This window comes from Rhineura floridana, chromosome 2 (genome assembly GCF_030035675.1).
Source record: "Rhineura floridana isolate rRhiFlo1 chromosome 2, rRhiFlo1.hap2, whole genome shotgun sequence".
NCBI classification, from domain to species: domain Eukaryota; kingdom Metazoa; phylum Chordata; class Lepidosauria; order Squamata; family Rhineuridae; genus Rhineura; species Rhineura floridana.
In genome coordinates, this window is record NC_084481.1 from 46,934,534 (window position 1) to 46,954,154 (window position 19,621).

At 46.3% G+C, this 19,621-nt stretch overlaps 1 protein-coding gene across 2 annotated transcripts in view; it reads left to right on the plus strand.

The window, feature by feature from the left end:
* STK39 (serine/threonine kinase 39) overlaps positions 1-19,621 on the plus strand; it is a 172,269-nt gene that overhangs the window by 97,941 nt on the left and 54,707 nt on the right. For both annotated transcript variants that reach the window (XR_009760478.1, XM_061608579.1), the window contains exons 9-10: positions 3,215-3,263; positions 3,371-3,436. Coding sequence is in view for 1 of the 2 variants with exons in the window: in XM_061608579.1 (XP_061464563.1) it covers positions 3,215-3,263; positions 3,371-3,436 (115 nt within the window). In the remaining variant the exon portion in view is untranslated. The remainder of the gene's footprint in view (positions 1-3,214; positions 3,264-3,370; positions 3,437-19,621) is intronic.

Consider the following 19,621-nt stretch of genomic DNA (forward strand, 5'->3'; position numbering starts at 1 on the left):
TTAATCGAGATCAGAAACATACAGGCAGCCAGTGCAAGCGGGCCAGAATCAGTTTTATATGTTCGGAACGTCTGGTCCCTGTTACCAATCTGGCCGCTGCATTTTGCACAAGCTGCAGTTTCCAAACCGTCTTCAAAGGCAGCCCCATGTAGAGTGCATTGCAGTAATCTAATTTAGAGGTTACCAGAGCATGGACAAGTGAAGCCAGGTTATCCCTGTCCAGATAGGGACGTAGTTGGGCCACCAACCGAAGTTGGTAGAAGGCACTCTGTGCCACTGAGGCTACCTGAGCCTCAAGTGACAGAGATGATTCTAGGGGAACCCCCAAGCTACGAACCTGCTCCTTCAGGGGGAGTGCAACCCCATCCAGGACAGGTTGGACATCCACCATCCGGTCAGAAGAACCACCCACTAGCAGCATCTCAGTCTTGTCTGGATTGAGCCTCAGTTTATTAGCCCTCATCCAGTCCATTGTCACAGCCAGGCACCGGTTCAGCACATTGACAGCCTCACCTGAAGAAGATGAAAAGGAGAAATAGAGCTGCGTGTCATCCGCATACTGATGGCAGCACACTCCAAAACTCCAGATGACTGCACCCAATGGTTTCATGTAGATGTTGAACAGCATGGGGGACAGAACTGACCCCTGCGGAACCCCATGCTGGAGAGTCCAGGGTGCCGAGTAATGTTCCCCAAGCACCACCTTCTGGAGGCGACCTGCCAAGTAGGAGCGGAACCACTGCAATGCAGTACCTCCCACTCCCAACTCAGCCAGTCTCCCCAGAAGGATACCATGGTCGATGGTATCGAAAGCTGCTGAGAGATCAAGGAGACTCAACAGAGTCACACTCCCCCTGTCTCTCTCCTGACAAAGGTCATCATACAGGGCGACCAAGGCTGTTTCTGTGGCAAAACCAGGCCTGAAACCCGACTGAAATGGATCCAGATAATCGGTCTCATCCAAGAGTGTTTGGAGCTGGCCCGCAACCACTCGTTCAAGGACCTTTTGTTGTTATTGATGATGATAATAACTGATCTAGAACTTCCCTACCTGATTGCTGAGAGTGTTTGCTGCAGTTGAGGAATATTGCTATAGATATAGAAGAAACATGAAACAGGATTGTTAGCAGGTAGAACTGGCCCTATTTCAAACAAAGCAATCTATATATGCTCATGGGAAGAGGATACAACGTGGATCTTACAAGAGAGGCATATGAATTGGGAGCTGGGTTAAATTTTAAGATTTCTTGGCTGATTTGATATCAAATCTTAAATTACAATTTCTATTTTTTAAAGTCACTTCAGAACTCTGCAAAAGTGAAGTCCTGCTACTTTTTAAACTCGTATTTCATTGGTTTTCTCAGTGTTTTGAAAAACAGTCATCATACTCAGAACTACTCCCACCCTCTTTCCCTTACTTTCCAAAGGTCCACGCTGTTAAATGCCGGGTTGCAGACCAAAGGAAAGAGAGAAAAGGGGGGTGGTTGTGGATGGAAGACATCAGGTCTTTCCAGACATTGCCAGTTTTTATCGTTTTCCCACAACTGCCAAGATGGTCTCCACTGCACATGAAGTTTATTGCAAGGATGATAGGTTTCACTATTTGTAGCAGAAGTTGCTGAGTCACCAGAGTGGCTTAATCTATTTGGGTTTGCATCTTGAATTTCCAGGTTGGCAATTTCTAGATATAATTAAAACTTGAAATGTGTTCAAGGTGAGGTGTGCCAAATCAGGTTGATCAGTGTCTTGACCACCACCTGAAACACTGTTGTTTTTCAGACAGCCCCCAAAGTCCTTATCTTTGTTCTGTACCAATGTATTTCATGTCTGCAGACTTTTGTTTTGTTGGCTTTGGCATTCTGCTGAAGACATGAAGTTTGTACTTCCCCAATAACTATATGCCTTGCCTTTTTTAAAATGTAAAAATATTGCAAACCAACTTCAGTTTACAAAATACAGACAGTGAATACTATTTCTTCTTTTTTTAAAAAAAGTATGTGTTCTTCCCTACCTAAAACAGTAAGTTGGGTTAAAATTTAAGGCAATATTTGAATCTCAAAGGGCTGTTAACACACATTTTAATAAACGGCACAGATTGTCAATCCTTTTGTAGTGAGCTTCTTTAAACCAGTATCAGCTGGTATAGCACAGTGGGGAGGAGAGCCTGGCTGGGAGTCCAGAGTCTGTGAGTTCAAATCTCCGCTCATGTCTCCTGGGAGTCAAGGGCCAGCTAAAGATCACCACCACAGTGAGTGGCTCAGGGGCGATGTGCCCTGCCACCTGTGCAGCCGTGGGCAAGCTGCATAGTCCCAAGGAGCCCAGTTGCCGCCCAGCTGGCAGTTGTGGCCAAGGAAGGGGCTGGCTTGTGCAGCTGTGGCAAGCTGAGCAGGCCCTAGCCAGCTGGGGAGGACTAGCCTCAGAGGGAGGCAGTGGTAAACCCCCTCTGAATACCTTACCATGAAAACCCTATTCATAGGGTCGCCATAAGTCGGGATTGCCTTGAAGGCAGTCCATTTCCATTTTCTTTAAAGCAGCTTTTTTTATCTAGGAGGTAAACTAGGAAACAGAAGTTTTCAGGTTATGTGGCATCTTTACGTTTTTGATCTCATATGTAAAATGTAATTGTCTAAAAACAAAATGAAAACACTGTATTGAAAATGTGTGTGTGCACGTGATATACACCCACCCACTCGCAATACCATTCTGGATTACAAGAAATAGATGTTTAGTCACTGGAATTCTAATGTTGGATTTTGGCATTGCTGGTTACATAAACACTATAGAGTACAGGAATACCCCGCTATACGGACCTTCACTTTACGTACACTCGCTTTTACGGACATACTCCATACTCCACCCTGCCCCTGTTTACGTACGCTCGCTTCACACATACAGACACTTAACGGTGCGTGGGGTTGGAAATAGACGTGATCACGCCACCGCAAATCAGCTGGGAGTCGCAATCAGCTGAGAGGCGTGGTGGCACAGCAGCAGAGGCTTTAGCATGGGACTTTGAGGCTCCGCGTGAAGGAGAGGTAAAAAAAGTTTTAAAAGGTAGTGCTTCACTTTAAGGACACTTTCGGTTTACGTACTTGCTCTGGTCCCATTGAGTACGTTAATGCGGGGTATTCCTGTATAAGAATGTCTTGAACTGTATGTATTAGGAGGTTTTTTTTTTTGTCTGCTCTAGTCTAACTTTTAATCTATCTTTCAGGCCTACAGCAGCAGAACTTTTAAAATGCAAATTCTTCCAGAAAGCAAAGGTAAAATACTGAATTCTACAAGTAAATTGGCTCTGTCTCAATATTAGTGTGAATTTTTATTTTCTTGGGGCTAGCCAGCCTTAATTATAACAATGTTGGTTTTACAGACTAGAGAATACTTGATTGAAAAACTGCTTACAAAGACACCTGACATAGCACAAAGAGCCAAAAAGGTAAGGATTCTCACAACCCTTAGACAGTGGAGACCTAATAAATCTCTTGGGACGGTGGGAAATATATTGCTATAGCCACTGGGGATTGCAGGAGGACACCATGCTAATGTTTGACATTCAGAGCATATTTATACTCATGGTTTGGAAGTCAGACTTGAAAGCATGAAAGACATGGCTGTTGTTGCTAATCATTTGGCTTTGTTCTGAGCTTGGGTGGGTGGAGAAATCTGAGATACAGTCCAGCTACACCTAAGAACATTGCTATTGTAGCCTTGATAATCGGTTGGCTGGAGAAGTAAGCAGCTGGGCTCAATCCTGATAACAGCTCTTGTGCCCCAAGATCTGCCCTAGGATAGCCACTAGCATAGTGCAGATGCGCTTGGTAGGGACGGACTGGGGTCCCTCGGCTGACTTGAGTTACTAGCATTTTATTGCCTGGGCTGGCCGCCAGCTCATGTCTTGGAAGAGCAGGCAGCTGCCGTGGGGCGTGCCGCTGCGGGGGACTCTGGGCTGCGGCCCGCGCCGCCGTTGTCGCCGCTTGCCTGCTTGCGCGCGGGGCGTTTTCGCCGCTGCTGGGACCGTGTTGCTGCCGGGGACTTCGTCGCTGTGGCTCGTGTTGCCGCCATCGCCGCCGCTGGTTGCGGGCGTTTTCATCGTCGCCGAGGACCGTGCCGCTGCCCAGGATATTACCACTGCGGCTCCGCTGCCTTCGCCGCTTCTCTGCTCGTGTGTGGGCGCTGTTGTCGCTGCTTGGGGCTGTGTTGCTGTCCTGGTGCCATCGCTGGCGGCTCGTTTTTGGCTGGGGGCTCCGAGACTGCCATTGTTGTTTGAAGAGGACTAATTAATTTTAACGTTGTTTGTTCGGTGTGTGTGTGCGTTACTGTTGGGTGAATGATTGTATGATTGCTTGTCTGTGTGAGTTTGTGTATTTTTAACATGTGCCTGGGAGAAAAGATTCCATCCTTCGTGGGGGGGCTTTCGGGGGCCCCAATTAATGTAGTGACGGGTAATGGGAGGTATGGCGTTAGGAGGAGAACAGGCCAGGTAAGGGGAACTCGTCCCAGACAAATTGTGTCTGTGCCTTGTTCCGGTTCTCCTCATACCCACAGGTTTGTTGGTTGTCCTATCAGCCAGCTCTCGGATCTCCAAGTGCTGCTTTTGAATGCCAGGTCGGTACATAATAAAACCTCACTTGTCCATGATATAATTCTGGAGGAGGGTGCCGACCTGGCATGTATAACCGAAACCTGGGTGGCTGATCAGGGAGGAGTTGCTCTTTCCCAGCTTTGTCCACCCGGGTATTTGGTTCAGCACTGTGGTAGATCTGAGGGCCGGGGAGGGGGGGTCGCTGTGGTCTATAGGAGTTCTTTCCCTCTCACCAAGCACCCTGTCCAGACGGCGACTGGTCTGGAATGTCTCCACCTTGTATTGGGCCAGGGAGACAGACTAGGAATACTGTTGGTGTACCGTCCACCTTGCTGCCCAACAGCTTCCTTAGCTGAGCTGACAGAGATAGTCTCGGAGGTGCTCTTGAGATCCCCTAGACTTTTGGTACTGGGGGATTTTAACGTCCATGCCGAGGCTGTCTTATCTGGCACAGCTCAGGACTTCATTGCCTCCATGACAACAATGGGGCTGTCTCAATTTTCTACCGGCCCAACGCATGTGTCGGGACATACTCTTGATTTGATCTTTGCCACTGGACATGGAGATGGTGATCTGGTGGTGGGGTGTTTTTCATCTACCCCATTGTCATGGACAGATCACCGCTTGCTGAGATTTAGACTTACAGCGTCTCTTTCCCTCTGCAAAGGTGGAGGATCTATTAAGTTGATCCGCTCCCGGAGCCGGATGGATCCCGCAGGTTTTCAGAGGGCTCTGGGAGATTTTCCGGCTGATAGGACTGGTGCTCCTGTCGAGGCCCTGGTCGCACTGTGGAATACGGAAATGACCCGGGCTATTGACAAGATCGCTCCCGCGCGCCCCCTCCGCTGTAGAGCTCATACAGCTCCGTGGTATACCCCGGAGCTGAGAGCGATGAAACATGAGAGGAGGAGGCTGGAGTGCAGATGGAGGAAAACTCCCAGTGGATACAATCATGCCTTGGTAAGTGCCACCAATAAGTTGTATACAAAAGCGGTAAGGACAGCAAAGAAGCTCTATTTTGCTGCCTCTATTAGATCATCCCTATGCCGCCCAGCGGAGCTTTTTAAAGTCGTGCGTGGGCTCTTACACTCTGGCCCACACGATACTACGGAAACATCGGAAGCCCGCTGCAACGAAATTGCTGGACACTTTCAAGATAAGATCGCATGTATCCACAGGGATCTTGACTCGTATGTTGCGACAGATGAATCCATTGAAGTGTCCGGAGCACGGCCTTGTCCTTCATTATTGGATGAGTTTCAGTTGGTGCAGCTCGAGGAAGTGGACAAGGTGCTTGGAATGGTTCGGGCAACCACGTCTGTTCTGGATCCTTGCCCATCTTGGCTAGTGAAAGCTAGCAGGGCTGGGACCACCGGTTGGGCCAAGGAAGTGGTTAATGCCTTCTTGAGGGAGGGAGTAGTCCCTGGTAGCCTCAAGGAGGCAGTAGTGAGACCTCTTTTAAAGAAACCCTCCTTGGACCCAGATAACTTGAACAACTATAGACCGGTGGCGAATGTCCCTTTTTTGGGCAAGGTTTTGGAACGGGTGGTTGCCGGCCAGCTCCAGGCGCTCTTGGATGAAACCGATTATCTAGATCCGTTTCAGTCCGGTTTTAGGCCCGGTTTTGGCACCGAAACAGCCTTGGTCACCCTGTATGATGACCTTTGTCGGGAGAGGGACAGGGGGAGTGTGACTCTGTTGATTCTCCTTGATCTCTCAGCGGCGTTTGATACCATCGACCATGGTATCCTCCTGGGGAGACTCGCGGAGTTGGGTGTCGGGGGCACTGCTTGGCAGTGGTTCCGCTCCTACTTCGCGGACCGTCACCAGAAGGTAGTGCTTGGGGAACATCACTCGACACCATGGACTCTCCATTGTGGAGTCCCTCAGGGGTCGGTCTTGTCCCCCATGCTTTTCAACATCTACATGCAGCCGCTGGGTGCGGTCCTCAGGAGTTTTGGAGTGCGTTGCCATCAATATGCTGATGACACGCAGCTCTATTTCTCCTTTTCATCTTCTTCAGGTGAGTCTGCTGATGTGCTGAACCGTTGCCTGACCGCGATAATGGACTGGATGAGAGCTAATAAACTGAGACTCAATCCAGACAAGACCGAGACACTGCTGGTGAACGCCTTCCCTGCTCAGATGGTGGATGTTCACCCTGTTCTGGATGGGGTTACACTCCCCCTGAAAGAACAGGTACGTAGTTTGGGGGTTCTTTTCGATTCTTCCTTGTCTCTCGAGGCCCAAGTGGCCTCGGTGGCACAGAATGCATTTTACCATCTTCGTCTGGTAGCCCAACTACGCCCCTATCTGGACAGGGACGACCTCGCCTCCGTTGTTCATGCTCTGGTAACTTCAAGATTGGATTACTGTAATGCGCTCTACGTAGGGCTGCCCTTGAAGACAGTTCGGAAGCTTCAGCTGGTGCAGAACGCGGCTGCCAGACTATTGACGAGGACCAGTCGGTCTTCGCATATAACACCTATTCTGGCGCGTCTGCACTGGCTCCCTATTTGCTTCCGGGCAAGATTCAAGGTGCTGGTTTTGACCTATAAAGCCTTACACGGCGTGGGACCTCAATACCTTGTGGAACGCCTCTCTCGCTATGAACCTACCCGTTCACTTCGTTCAGAATCTAAGGCCCTCCTCCGGGTACCAGCTCATCGGGAAGCCCGGAGGGTGGTTACGAGATCTAGGGCCTTTTCTGTGGTGGCCCCTGAGTTGTGGAACAGCCTCCCCGAAGAGGTACGCCTGGCGCCTACACTTCTATCTTTCCGGCGCCAGGTAAAGACCTTTTTATGCTCCCAGGCATTTTAATCTTTTAATTTTCTTAATCTTTCTACTTTTAACATGTATCCTTCTTAATTTGTGTTGTATTTCGTTTTTGTTGTGCTTTCTGTTGTTTGTTTGTACATGTTTTTGTGATTTTTTACTATGATATATTGTATTTTATCTTGTTTGTTCACCGCCCTGAGACCTATTCTGCTAAGGGCGGTATATAAATTGAAATAATAAAATAGAATAAAATAAATAATGTGCGTGTGCGTATCTGTGTGAAAACAGTAAAATGGTAGTCCTTGAAACATGCAACTTTTCTGCTGGATGCACTCATGAAATAGGTGGGTAGAATTTGGATTGGGGTTTTTTCCCCCTTTGAAATTTTGGATTTCAATTTTCTTCCTTTTCATTTTCCTTAGCCGTGCCTAGTCTTGGCTTCCCCTTTTCTTGATGCAAAGACCTTTCTCTTAAGAAAACAGCTATTGGCCTTTAGAGCAGCGATAGGGAATCTGTAGTTCAGTGACATCTGGAGGGCCACATGTTCCACATCCCAGTGTTTTACAAGCTTGATTTGAACCATCTGGCTTTTATTCTTTAACTCTCACAAGGAAATTTTTAGTATAGTTTCCACTAAAACTAACTTTAATTTCTCGGGAAAACTGTCAGCCTGGGTCTCCTTGATAGTTGCATTGTTCTAGCTGCTGTGTTTAATGTTTTTTATTTGCCGTCTTGTAGTCATTTTTTTATTACTTTTATTCTTATTATATACCCTGAACTTTTTTTAAGGAATGGAGTGATGTAAATAAAAAATAACTGTCATAAGATGCAATTGGTGCAAAAACGGAATTGCAGTTTTTGTTAAGAAATACCATTATTACAGGGGGTGTCTAATCTCCAGTGTCTTACCTTTTATATCATTCTGAATCTTCTAAATTAAGTTTGTTTTTGAGACTACATTGTAACAAGTTGGCTTTCTCCTCACTTGCTTCCTCTAATTTCAGTGGTAGGCTAGAAGAAATTAGAATGCTTGGGGTTGAACAGGGACTAGAACAGATTCCTTCCCAGAGTCCTTCATAATCAGGTATCTCCATCAACCTCGGAGTGCCACAGGATTCTTTGTATTTTGCTGCTACAGAGTAATACGGCTGGAAATCATGAGTTTCAAGGTATTCTGTATCAAATCTCCAAAGCAGTGGCTGTCCACTGTAATTAAGTGTAATTAAGAATATTCAACTACAGTTAGCAAAACTGAGTTGCCAGTTGTGTAACTTTTGAGATCAGTTTTTGTCCTGATTAGCTTCCATTGTGTTCCTTGACCAAATATGTGTTAATGTGATTTAAGCCTAGAGCTGATACTACTCTGTTTCAGTCTTACATATTGAAAGCCAATTTCTTCTTACACAGACCTATATATTTTTTTAATTGCAAATGCATATGATCTTCTCTTTGGTCTGTATAGAGAACCAATAGGTCACGGTGACATTTTGTCCTGTATTTTAGTACTGAAACATACAGCAGAGGGCAGCAGTGTACTTCATAATGTTTAATATCGGTTCAAATGAGAAGTAAGAAAAAGGATGGCATTTTCTATGTTAAAACGTAATAATTTGTAGTACCAATATAATTTCATTTATGCTGGAAGATTTACTCCCCGAAATTTTTGGCCGATGGTATGCTGTTGTACCAGCAACAATATAGGCTATTTAGTATTTGTATAGGTGATTTACAATGCACTCAATATGTTTAATGAGTGCTGTACAATACTGCACCAAAGGTATCATTATGGGTCTAAAACAATAGCTGAGGAGTCATTATTTTTGTTAAAAACCATGCTGATAAACATAGTCCTTTAGTTTTCAGAGGACAGCTACAAGGAAGAAGAGGTCTTTTTTGGTTCAGTTTTAGTTAGAGAAGCACAGGAGGATCTCCAAACATGGGATGTCAAATGTTGGAGTACTGTTTTATGACAGATTTTGCAATTTTTGCCTTGATACATTTTCAGGGGTGGGAAGTCTGTGGCCTTCCAGATGTTGCTGTACTCCAGCTCCCATCATTGCTGACCATTGACAGTGCTGGCTGGGGTTGATGGGAGTTGTAGTTCAGCAACATCTGGAGGTGCCTTAGGCTGCACTTCTTCACCATTCTCTTCCCAGTTCATGCTTATGTGCAGAGTCTAAGGCTAGAACTATGTACTACTTCATTGCAGTTGAGAAATAGTTTTGAGTATTGTCATGATACTTGGTTGCATAGTAGAGTGCTCTTAATTGTCCGCAGTCACTTAACTCTGCTCCTGAAAGATAAAACAAGTATGGGGTAGCTCTAGGTTTATAAACCTAGGCTACGTGTTAGTATTCTAAAATCTATAGTAGTGATTTAATCACCACTGATACAAAATTCATGGTAAACTAATATCAGGATCTGTAGAACAGTTGTATGGCTTTTTCTTCCCTGTTCTCCTTGCTCTAAGTGTCTGGTGCATGCACTCCCCCCTTTGCTGTAGTGCTGTACTTCTGCTGGAGAAAATTTATCGGGACATGATTATGTTTGCCACTAGAGGGGGCAGTCAGAACAGATCATTTCAGGGCCTAGTTAGAACACTATATACAATCGTGTTTTCTTTTCCATCCTTAGGAACTTCCTGTTCCACCCAGACTTCCCAGACTGATTTTATCATTCTTGCACAGTCACCTCATTGAGGCATAAAAGCAAATAAAGTGGATAAATGGTTAAGGGCATTTTTATTTTATTTTATTTTATTTTATTTTAATCGGATGAATGAGAAGGGTTCACCTGCAAAATCCCCGCTGAACGATGCATGCTTTCTTATCTAAATACCTTGTTAATGTTACAGTAATGTACTTGAAGACCTGATTTTTTTTTATAAAAAAAATAGGGAGAAGTAGAAGAAAAGATATAAGGCTTGTGGTTACAAATCTGTATTCAGGTACTCAAGTTGTGTCCCAAAATCCCTCTACTTGTAGACAGCAGTGATATAGAAAGCACCAGGCTTCCAGATTATGGCTTAATGTAGAAGAGTAAGAAGAAGCAACTGCTGGCTGCCATTTCTTTTTACATTCCTTCTCTTAAAAGACTAACGTTCGTGAATGAAACTTGCATGTTTTACCCTTGCAACATCTTATTTCTCCTGTGCATGGAAAGATGATATCAGGTGGGTAATTAGCTCCACCTAGTGGTTGAAGGCAAAAGAGTACTGCTGACATTTTATTGTAGAGCCGTTCCTGGTCTGCGCCTGCTCCGTCCTCAGTTTTCTCTTTTGCCTCACTGAAAGTGGTTGGATTCTCTCTGCCTCTGTTCGTTCAGACCTGTATTGTTTGTTTGTTTGGGTCTTCTTGGTCATTTTCCTGTTGTTCTTTCCCTCCGTGTTTTGTCCTCTCCCGTCTATAAAAGTTTTTTTTTTTTAAAAAAGTTCCTTGTGTCCTTTCCTGAAGTCCTTCTCCGTGGCGAAGGGCAGCCAGCCCCTCCCCGCAGTGCCTGGGGCCATCGGCCTCTTTAGGCTCCCTCCCCGGCCAAGTTCGCTGCCGTTTCTCTTCTGAGACTAAGACACAGAGTCGGCAGTTTTCACTTCTGAGGCGGCCTTTCCCCGGACTCAACACCCGAACCTCCGCCTGGATTTTTTCGCGCTCCTTTTAGAGCAGCTTTCGTTTTCCCCGCTTGGAGCGGTGGGGGGGGGCAGACGCACGAATGCCTTGTTCTGCCTGGCTATTAACGCTGGAGGGAGGACGGCGGCTGCCACTGCTGGACTTTGTGCTTCGCACAGCCTTACCAGGACAGCGCTATTAGTCACCAACAGCAAGAGCCCTTTCTTTACGTCACGTCTTCTAGCTACAAGCCTTGTACTTCCTGCATTAACCCTGTAAGCCCCGCAGTGTGTGCCCTCGATGGGGAAAGCCACACACAAAATGAAACACCTCTCAAAGAGGTTGAAACCACTCTCCCACACGCCTGCAGCAGGCGCAGCATCAGAACCCCTTCCCACCCAGGGATCAGGGCAGTCGTATTCTTTGGGGGATCATTCAGAAATGGCAGTGGCCCGCCCCTCTGCCGTCAGGCACGAGGTGGCTGAGGCTCAGGTTCTGGCGGGCAGGGTGGCTACGGAAGGCAGGATGCCTGTCCCATATAAGGTAACCTGTAGAGACTCTCAGGGTCCTGTCCACCATACAAGGGACCAGAGGGACCTGGAACCCCTATCTGATGAGGAAGGCAGCCAGTCTCACCCTTCTTTGGGTGCTATTTTTTCTATCACCTCCTCTCCCGAGTCCTTTACAGGTTTTTTGGAGGAACCAATCCCTATCCAACAGATCCAAGAACCTGGAGACCACAGGCTCCAGTCATCTCACACTCAGGCTCGCCCTATCCAGTTGCACCTGTCAGCACATTCAATTCTACAACTGAAGGAGCAGCTTAGAGATGCCCTCTTAATGGATCTGGCTAGAGATTTGTCTTCTCAAGCTACATCAGGCTCACAGCCCTCACGAGACCCACCTACAGGTCACTTGAGGGCAAATCCACGCCCTTCCCCTAACCGCACATCCCCAGACCCCTGTGCGGCATCTCAGGGCAGGCACCTTCAGCCCCCCAGAACAGGAGTTTATAGACACAGAAAACGACTTGATTGTCTTGGATGAAGAGGAATGGAGTGGGGAGTTGGAATCTGAGGAGGTTTTATCTACTAGGATATTTCAAGAGCCTCATTTCCTTCCTCTGCTATGCAAGGCTATGGAAGCCCTTACCCTCACCTCTGCAGAGGATCCTCCTACTCCATCCACCTCAAGAGTCTCAGCTGTATGTCCAGATCCAAAACCCAGGTCTAGAGTGTTGAAATTTCCTTCTCTTGTCCCGAAGGTGCTCAAATCAGAATTTGACATTCCTTTGCAATTCAAAAAATCTGTCTCCTTAGCCAGCAAATATATGCTGGAACAACCAATCATGGATCAGCTGAAGGTCCCGCTCATAGACGCACCCATAGTCAATCTACTGAACCCATCATTGAATCCGAAAGACTCAGATGCGCATCTTAAGGATACCACTGAGCGCAAGATGGACCAGGGGCTTAGAAGGGTACATGAGGCTAGTGCGCTATCAATCAGGGCAGCAGCAGCCTCCTCGGTGTTTGCTCGAGGCTCCCTTCTTTGGTTGGAAGACCTGCTGGATGGCCCACAGCAAGATGCAGCCCGGGTGTGCAAATCTCTGCTGAAGGTCTCTCGGGCAGTTACCTTCATGGCAGATGCGTCTATGGATGCCATGCAGTTTGCAGCAAGGTCATTGACAGCGGGGATCTTCACGCGAAGAACCCTTTGGCTCCGACATTGGGAGGTAGACCCTGCAGCTCGTTCGAATCTTGCCTCAGAACCCTATGTGGGGGGCAAATTATTTGGGGACACTGCCCTGGCTAATGTCTTGGAAACTAAGGAAAAGAAAAAGTCTATGCCATCCACCAGAAAAAGGGATGATGGAAGAACCTTTCGTCGCTCATTCCATCCATATCACTTCTCGCAGTCCTTTCGGGGCTCACGCCCGTTTGGAAGACAGAAGGACGCCCACTCTAACCGTCCCTTCTAGAACAAACAGCGCAGCCAGCTTAAGTCACAGCAACACCTTCCGGGTCAATTGGGCTTTGCATCCCAGTCACGTGGACACGGGTCAGTTCTGACGCCTCCGCCTCGCCAGTGGGAGGCCGTCTCCAACATTTTGCTCACGGATGGAAGGACTTATTTTCCGATCAGTGGGTCCTCCGCACCCTTCGATATGGCCTTCGCCTGGAATTTACTTCCACCCCCCCGGCGAGATACATTCCATCCCCTCTATCATTGACTCCGCACAAGCGGGACAGAGTCTTACGATCAGTTTCCCATCTCCTACGAATGGCAGCCATCGAGAAGGTTCCACCAGGAGAGAGATTCTTGGGAAATTACTCTGTTCTTCACTGTCGAGAAAAAAGACGGTTCATCCAGGCCAGTACTAGACCTCAAAGGTCTAAACTGCTTCATAAAATACCGCAAATTTCGGATGGACACCTTGCTTTCAATCAAGGCAGCACTGAGGCTAGGGGACTTCCTCTCTTCTATCGACCTCAAGGAGGCCTATCTTCATATACCAATCTTCCCCCCTCACAGAAGGTACCTTTGCTTTGCAGTGGGACAAGACCATTATCAGTTCAGGGCTATGCCCTTTGGCCTATCGTCTGCTCCCAGAACGTTCACGAAGATCGTGGTTGCCCTGGTGGCACACCTCAGGACACTGGGAATTCATATCTTTCCTTATCTGGATGATTTTCTGATCCGCTCCCCATCGTTACACAAAGCATGGGAGGACCTTCATGTCACCCTGGCTTGTCTAAAGGACCATGGCTTCCTGATCAACGAGGCCAAGAGCCATCTCTTTCCATCCAGGTGCATAACGCACTTGGGGCGACTATAGACTCACAACACGGCCTCATTACATTGTCCCAGGAAAGGGTCAGCAAGATTTGCAAAGTGGCATTGGGGGTCCTATCCTCCCCCTCAACAGACCTGATGGAGTTGGCAGCTCTGCTCGGTTTGATGGTTTCCACGTTCCAAACGACGCCATGGGCACATCATCATTCCTGCACACTTCAGTGGGCGCTCCTACCCTTCCAAAACAGCATAGCGTCCAGGCACCACTGCAGGGTAACTTTGTCGCCTCAGGTTCGGCAGTCACTGTTATGGTGGACCCACGAACCCAATCTGGCGCGAGGCGTTCCTTTCCAGGATCCACTACACACCCTGATAACATCGGATGCCAGCCTATCAGGATGGGGAGCCATATGCGACGGGCAGATGATTCAAGGCACGTGGTCGTCTCAGGAGTCCACACTGCCGATCAACCTGCTCGAACTAAGGGCAGTCCGTCTGGCCGTCATACACTTTGCGAAAACCAGACAGTTAGGTGCGGTACTTATCAGGACAGACAATGTGTCGGCCAAATCTTATTTAAACCGTCAGGGGGGCACGCGCTCCCTCCTGCTTCAGAAGGAAGCCTTTCTCCTCTTCCAGTGGGCGGAGAACAATGTCGACTCGATAGCGGCAGAATATCTCAAAGGGGAGGACAACAGCCAAGCAGACTGGCTCTGTCGGGAGACGCTGATTCAGGGAGAGTGGAGGCTTCACCCAGAGGCCTTTTGCCAGATAGTGGAACATTTTGGCCACATTCAGGTAGACCTGTTTGCCACCAGCCACAATCGGCAGGTAAAGAGGTTCTTCTCCCGATATGCGACACCAGGCGCGGAGGGGATAGATGCCTTAACTTCCCAGTGGCCTCAGGGCAGACTATACGCCTTTCCTCCAATTCCAGTTATTCCCAGGGTGCTCAACAAACTTCGTACCGAGATGTCAGTGGTTCTGTTGGTAGCACCGTGGTGGCCAAGGAGACCTTGGTTTCCAGATCTCATCAACCTGTCGGTGAGACCACCATGGAAAATTCCAGCGAGAAAGGACCTGCTATCTCAGGGACGGCTCCGGCACCCAGACCCCGAGTGGTTGGCGCTTCATGTTTGGAACTTGAGCGGGAGAGACTCTTGAAAAAAGGCATCTCCCCACACTCAGGATATATGAAAGCACATGGAAGACCTTCTCATCCTGGTCACGGAAGAAAAGAATTCTTCCTTGGAAAGCAGGGTTCAACGAGATCTTGTCTTTTCTGAAAGACAGCTTATCTTTGGGCCTCAGACCTAACACCCTGAGGCGCCAAGTTTCAGCCTTATCGGCAATTCTCTCCCGATCCCCGGATCATCCAATCGGGTCTCACCCCTTTGTCAAATGTTTCCTCGGGAGCAACGATAACAGCGCCACCTACAGTGCTTCGCTATCCAACTTGGGACCTACATAAAGTTTTGTCAGCCCTTCAATGACCTCCATTTGAACCTCTCAGTCAAGTTTCTCTCCGTCTTCTGTCCTTTAAAGTCTTGTTTCAGGTGGCCATTACTTCGGCCCGTAGAGTGTCCGAATTGAATGCCCTGTCTGTCCATAAAATTTTTTGTGTATTTCATAAGGATAGAGTAGTCCTACGTACTGTTCCTTCCTTTCGTCCCAAAGTATTGTCTGCCTTCCATTGCCAGCAAGAGCTAGTATTACCATCCTTCTGTCCGAATCCTGTCCACCCTTTAGAGAAAGCCTGGCACTCTCTTGACGTGAGAAGAGCCCTTAAAGTTTATATTTCCAAGATAAAGCCAATTCAGAAAACAGACAATTTGTTTGTCTCCTTTCACCCAAAATCCCTGGGGAATAAGGTGACCACGTCTACACTAGCCAGGTGGATCAAGGCGTGCATTTCCTTGGCATACGCCTCTCTGAGATTAGCTCGTCCTGCCGGAATAGTGGCTCACTCGACTAGAGCAGCGGCCACATCAGCTGCCTTTTCCCATAATGCCCCTCTAGTGGAGATTTGTAGGGCAGCCACATGGTCCACTCCCAATACTTTCATTAAACATTATAAAATAGACTCCTATGCTTCAGCTGAGGCGGCCTTTGGGAGGAGAATGCTACAGCATGTCCTCACAGATCAATAGTAGCCACAGCCCAGCAGTATTCCCACCCTACATGGGCCAGCTTTGGTATGTCCCACCTGATATCATCTTTCCATCCACAGGAGAAGAGACGTTTGGTCTTACCGTGAAATCGGTCTTCTCTGTGCGTGTCAAAGATGATATCAGGGCCGCTCCCTATGGGGCTGGGGTGCCTTTACGACCGCTACTAGACCTTCAGCAGAGGGTGTATGAGTACTGTTGTCTTGTCTTTCTTTGTGGTATTTACTGGTCTTATTCGTGTGGGCTTGTCATCGAAAACTGAGGACGGAGCAGGCGCAGACCAGGAACAGATCTACAATAAAACGTCAGCAGTACTCTTTTGCCTTCAACCACTAGGTGGAGCTAATTACCCACCTGATATCATCTTTGACATGCAAAGAGAAGACTGATTTCACGGTAAGACCAAACGTCTCATTTCAATATTTAAGGTGGAAAAATGGAATGTGTCTTGTTCAGATGTTTTAGTTAATCCTTTTGGCTATGAACAGACTGTTCAATAAAACACTCTCTAGCTTTGCTAGGGCACAGCTCTGGCTACAATGGATCATTTTGTGAATAGTGAAAGTTTTTTAGGCAGCTAATGGTTAAACGTGGTTGCGCTGATAGTTGGAAAATAGCTAGGAAAACAAAGTGCTAGAATGGATGGCTTCCCTATCAGGGAGGTAGGGAAAGGTGTGTGCAGAACCTTTGAGTTCTAATCTCAGATTCCACTTGATACAATGCTGGATTGTTTCTTTAATTAATTAAATGTATCTCCTGCCCTTCTTCCCAAAGGAGCCCAAAGGGAACAATACAATTAAAATAAGATAAAAACATATTTAAAACATTTAAAAACAAATAAAAACATCTAAAAATATGTTGTATTTGCACAACACAGGCTTCTGTTGAATTGGTGTTACCTTGAGCCAACAATCCTTGTTTAAAACAGCCAGGGAATCTCATGACAGGCATGTTCTCCTGCTGACTCTCTTGGTTTTGCGCAGATTACTGTGTATTTGCAGCAAACTACGGGATATCAATATTTTTCAGTTGGCTTGGCCTAAGGTGGTGGATCTGATTCTTGGGTAGAAGATGAGACCTACCACTTCTACTTTTCCCCCTCCTGGCTAATTGCACCAAATAACACTGCATACACACCATACATTTAAAAGCACATGACTTCCCCCAAAGAATCCTGGGAACTGTAGTTTGTTAAGGGTCATGGGAATTATAGCTTTGTAAGAGCTAAACTGTAGTTCCCCCGATTCTTTGGGGAAGTCATATGCTTTAAAAATATTGTGTATACGCAGCCTGAGTGGCTCAGAATAGATAAATGCTGTATTAAGAGAACATGTACTACCATCAGCTTTAAAGGAAGTCACTGTAAGACTGTTGCTGACAAGGCCTTTATTAGATCATACTACGCTGAATAATTTTGAATCTCCATATTGGGGGGAAAGTGCTCAACAGTGTGTCAGTAATTCAACTCCAGGAATTCCTCAATAACAGTTGATCTGAATCTGTTTCAGTCTGACTTCAATCTGTTGACAACTGAGTTTGTGGACTTATTCAGCATTGGTAGATGACCAAAACAGTGTGTCTCTGGTCCTGCTGAATCTCTTTGACTTTTGATGTAATTGGTCATGGTATCTTGAGCTACCTGGCCAGGATGGGGCTTAGAGCCACTGCAAAGCAATGTCATCAGTCTTACACTAGAGGATAGGTACCAGAAGGTGGCTCTTAGAGACTACTGCTCAGCTTTGTGACTTTTGGGTTGCAGGGTCACACAGGTAACTGTTTTTCCCCAATCCTGTTTAAAATCTACACAAAACCTTTGGGAGACATTGTCTTGAGGTTTTGGGGTATGGTGTCATCAATATGCTGATAATACCCAGTTCTATTATCTGTCTTCTTTCATCAGATTTCAGGAAGATTTTCGGAGGTCCTGAACCATTGTGTTAGGGTGGTGATGGACTGGATGACAGATTAACAAAATGAAGCTCAGTTCAGATAAGACAGATACACTGTTGGACAGAGGAATAGCAATCAAGAGTTAGGTATCTGGACAGTGTTGTGTGGGGTTGCACTTAATTTTAAGACGGATACTAAGGTGAGGGCTGTGTCTAGGAATACTCTTGCTCAGTCTAAGCTAGAGTGCCAGCTATATACTCTCTTGAAGAAGACAGATGTAATCACACATGCTGTGGCTATATCCAGATTGCAGTACTCTAATATGCTGTATGTGGGCTGCCTTTTATAAAGTGTTTGGAAACTTCAGTTGTTACAGGATATGTTAACAAGTGCTGATAGGTGCACTTTTTAATTTTGCATTTTTAAACATGGTAATACAGGGAACGTTACCACAGAATATAAGTAAATATGAAATGTGTCTGTCAAGTAACACAAAAATGGCATTGTTCCCATTCCAGATAACTAAAATAAACTAGAAGTAAACATTTAAACAACCCAGTCTAACCCCCCCCCAGCAATTTATTTATTTATTTATTAGATTTATATCCCATGCTTTCTCCCAGTAGGATCCCAGGGTGGCAAACAAAAGCACTAAAACACTCTAAAACATCATAAAAACAGACTTTAAAATATATTACAACAAAACATCCTTAAAAACATACAAAACATCTTTAAAAAATCTTAAAAAAAAAAAAGCTTTAAAATCATATTAAAAGCAATTGGCAATGGCAAGACCATGGCGGTCACAACACAAACATTAAATCAGGCTTTGATCAGGGGCCTATACCATGTGTAGGATAAGAAAAGACAACCCCATGATTCTAGGAGCATCCTTAAATAAATATATAACCTGAAATTGGCCATTTTCATGCATTCCAAATCCAGGCATAGTGAGGTGGAGGATCCCATCTGTTGCTTTTTTAATTAACATATACCATACATGGGTACCATGTCTTTTTTGGAGATCTCTTTTGCTACCCTGAGTTTCGCTGTGATTTTCTCCATAAATGCAAGAAAAGACATCTTCTGATACCTGTAACAGAGTAGCTCACGTCCCTCCAATGTGAGCCTTGCCACTATCAAGAGATACCCTATCAAGGTTTTATTATTCAAATCTTTGTTGGCCTCTGTTAAAAATTTAAAATGGCTAGTTGTGGGGTCCTGTCTGATATCTGCGAGTTATGAGCTGGATTTCATTGAATGCCAAATTTCAGAAAAATGGGACCTGAGCACAAGACCACCACATATGGTGGTATGTGCCAGCTGTGGCATATCCCCTCCAGCATTTGGGGGAGAGAGTATGGCACATAACACCTATCTTTTCCCACTTTCATTATCTCCCAGTTTGTTTTCAAGCCCAATTCAAGCTATTAGGTATTATCTTTTTAAAGATCCTACACTGAGACCAGAAAAAAACATACTTACATGCTGTTATCCTTTGCCCAGGAAGGCCCTGCCCTGTGCTCCACCACTGTCTTTGAGGTGTGATTACTGCATATAGGGGAAGGGCCTTTTTAGGGCCCTTACTGTGTATAGGGCAGAGCTTGGAAAAGTTACTTTTTTGAACTACAACTCGCATCAGCCCCAGCCAGCATGGCCACTGGATTGGGTTGATGGGAGTTGTAGTTCAAAAAAGTAACTTTTCCAACCTCTGGATAGGGGAAGGGTACTGAAAATATTTGCCCAGGAGACTGGGGTGTCTCCCTTAGTATCCACTTTCAGGCACCTGATCATGACAGTTCTGT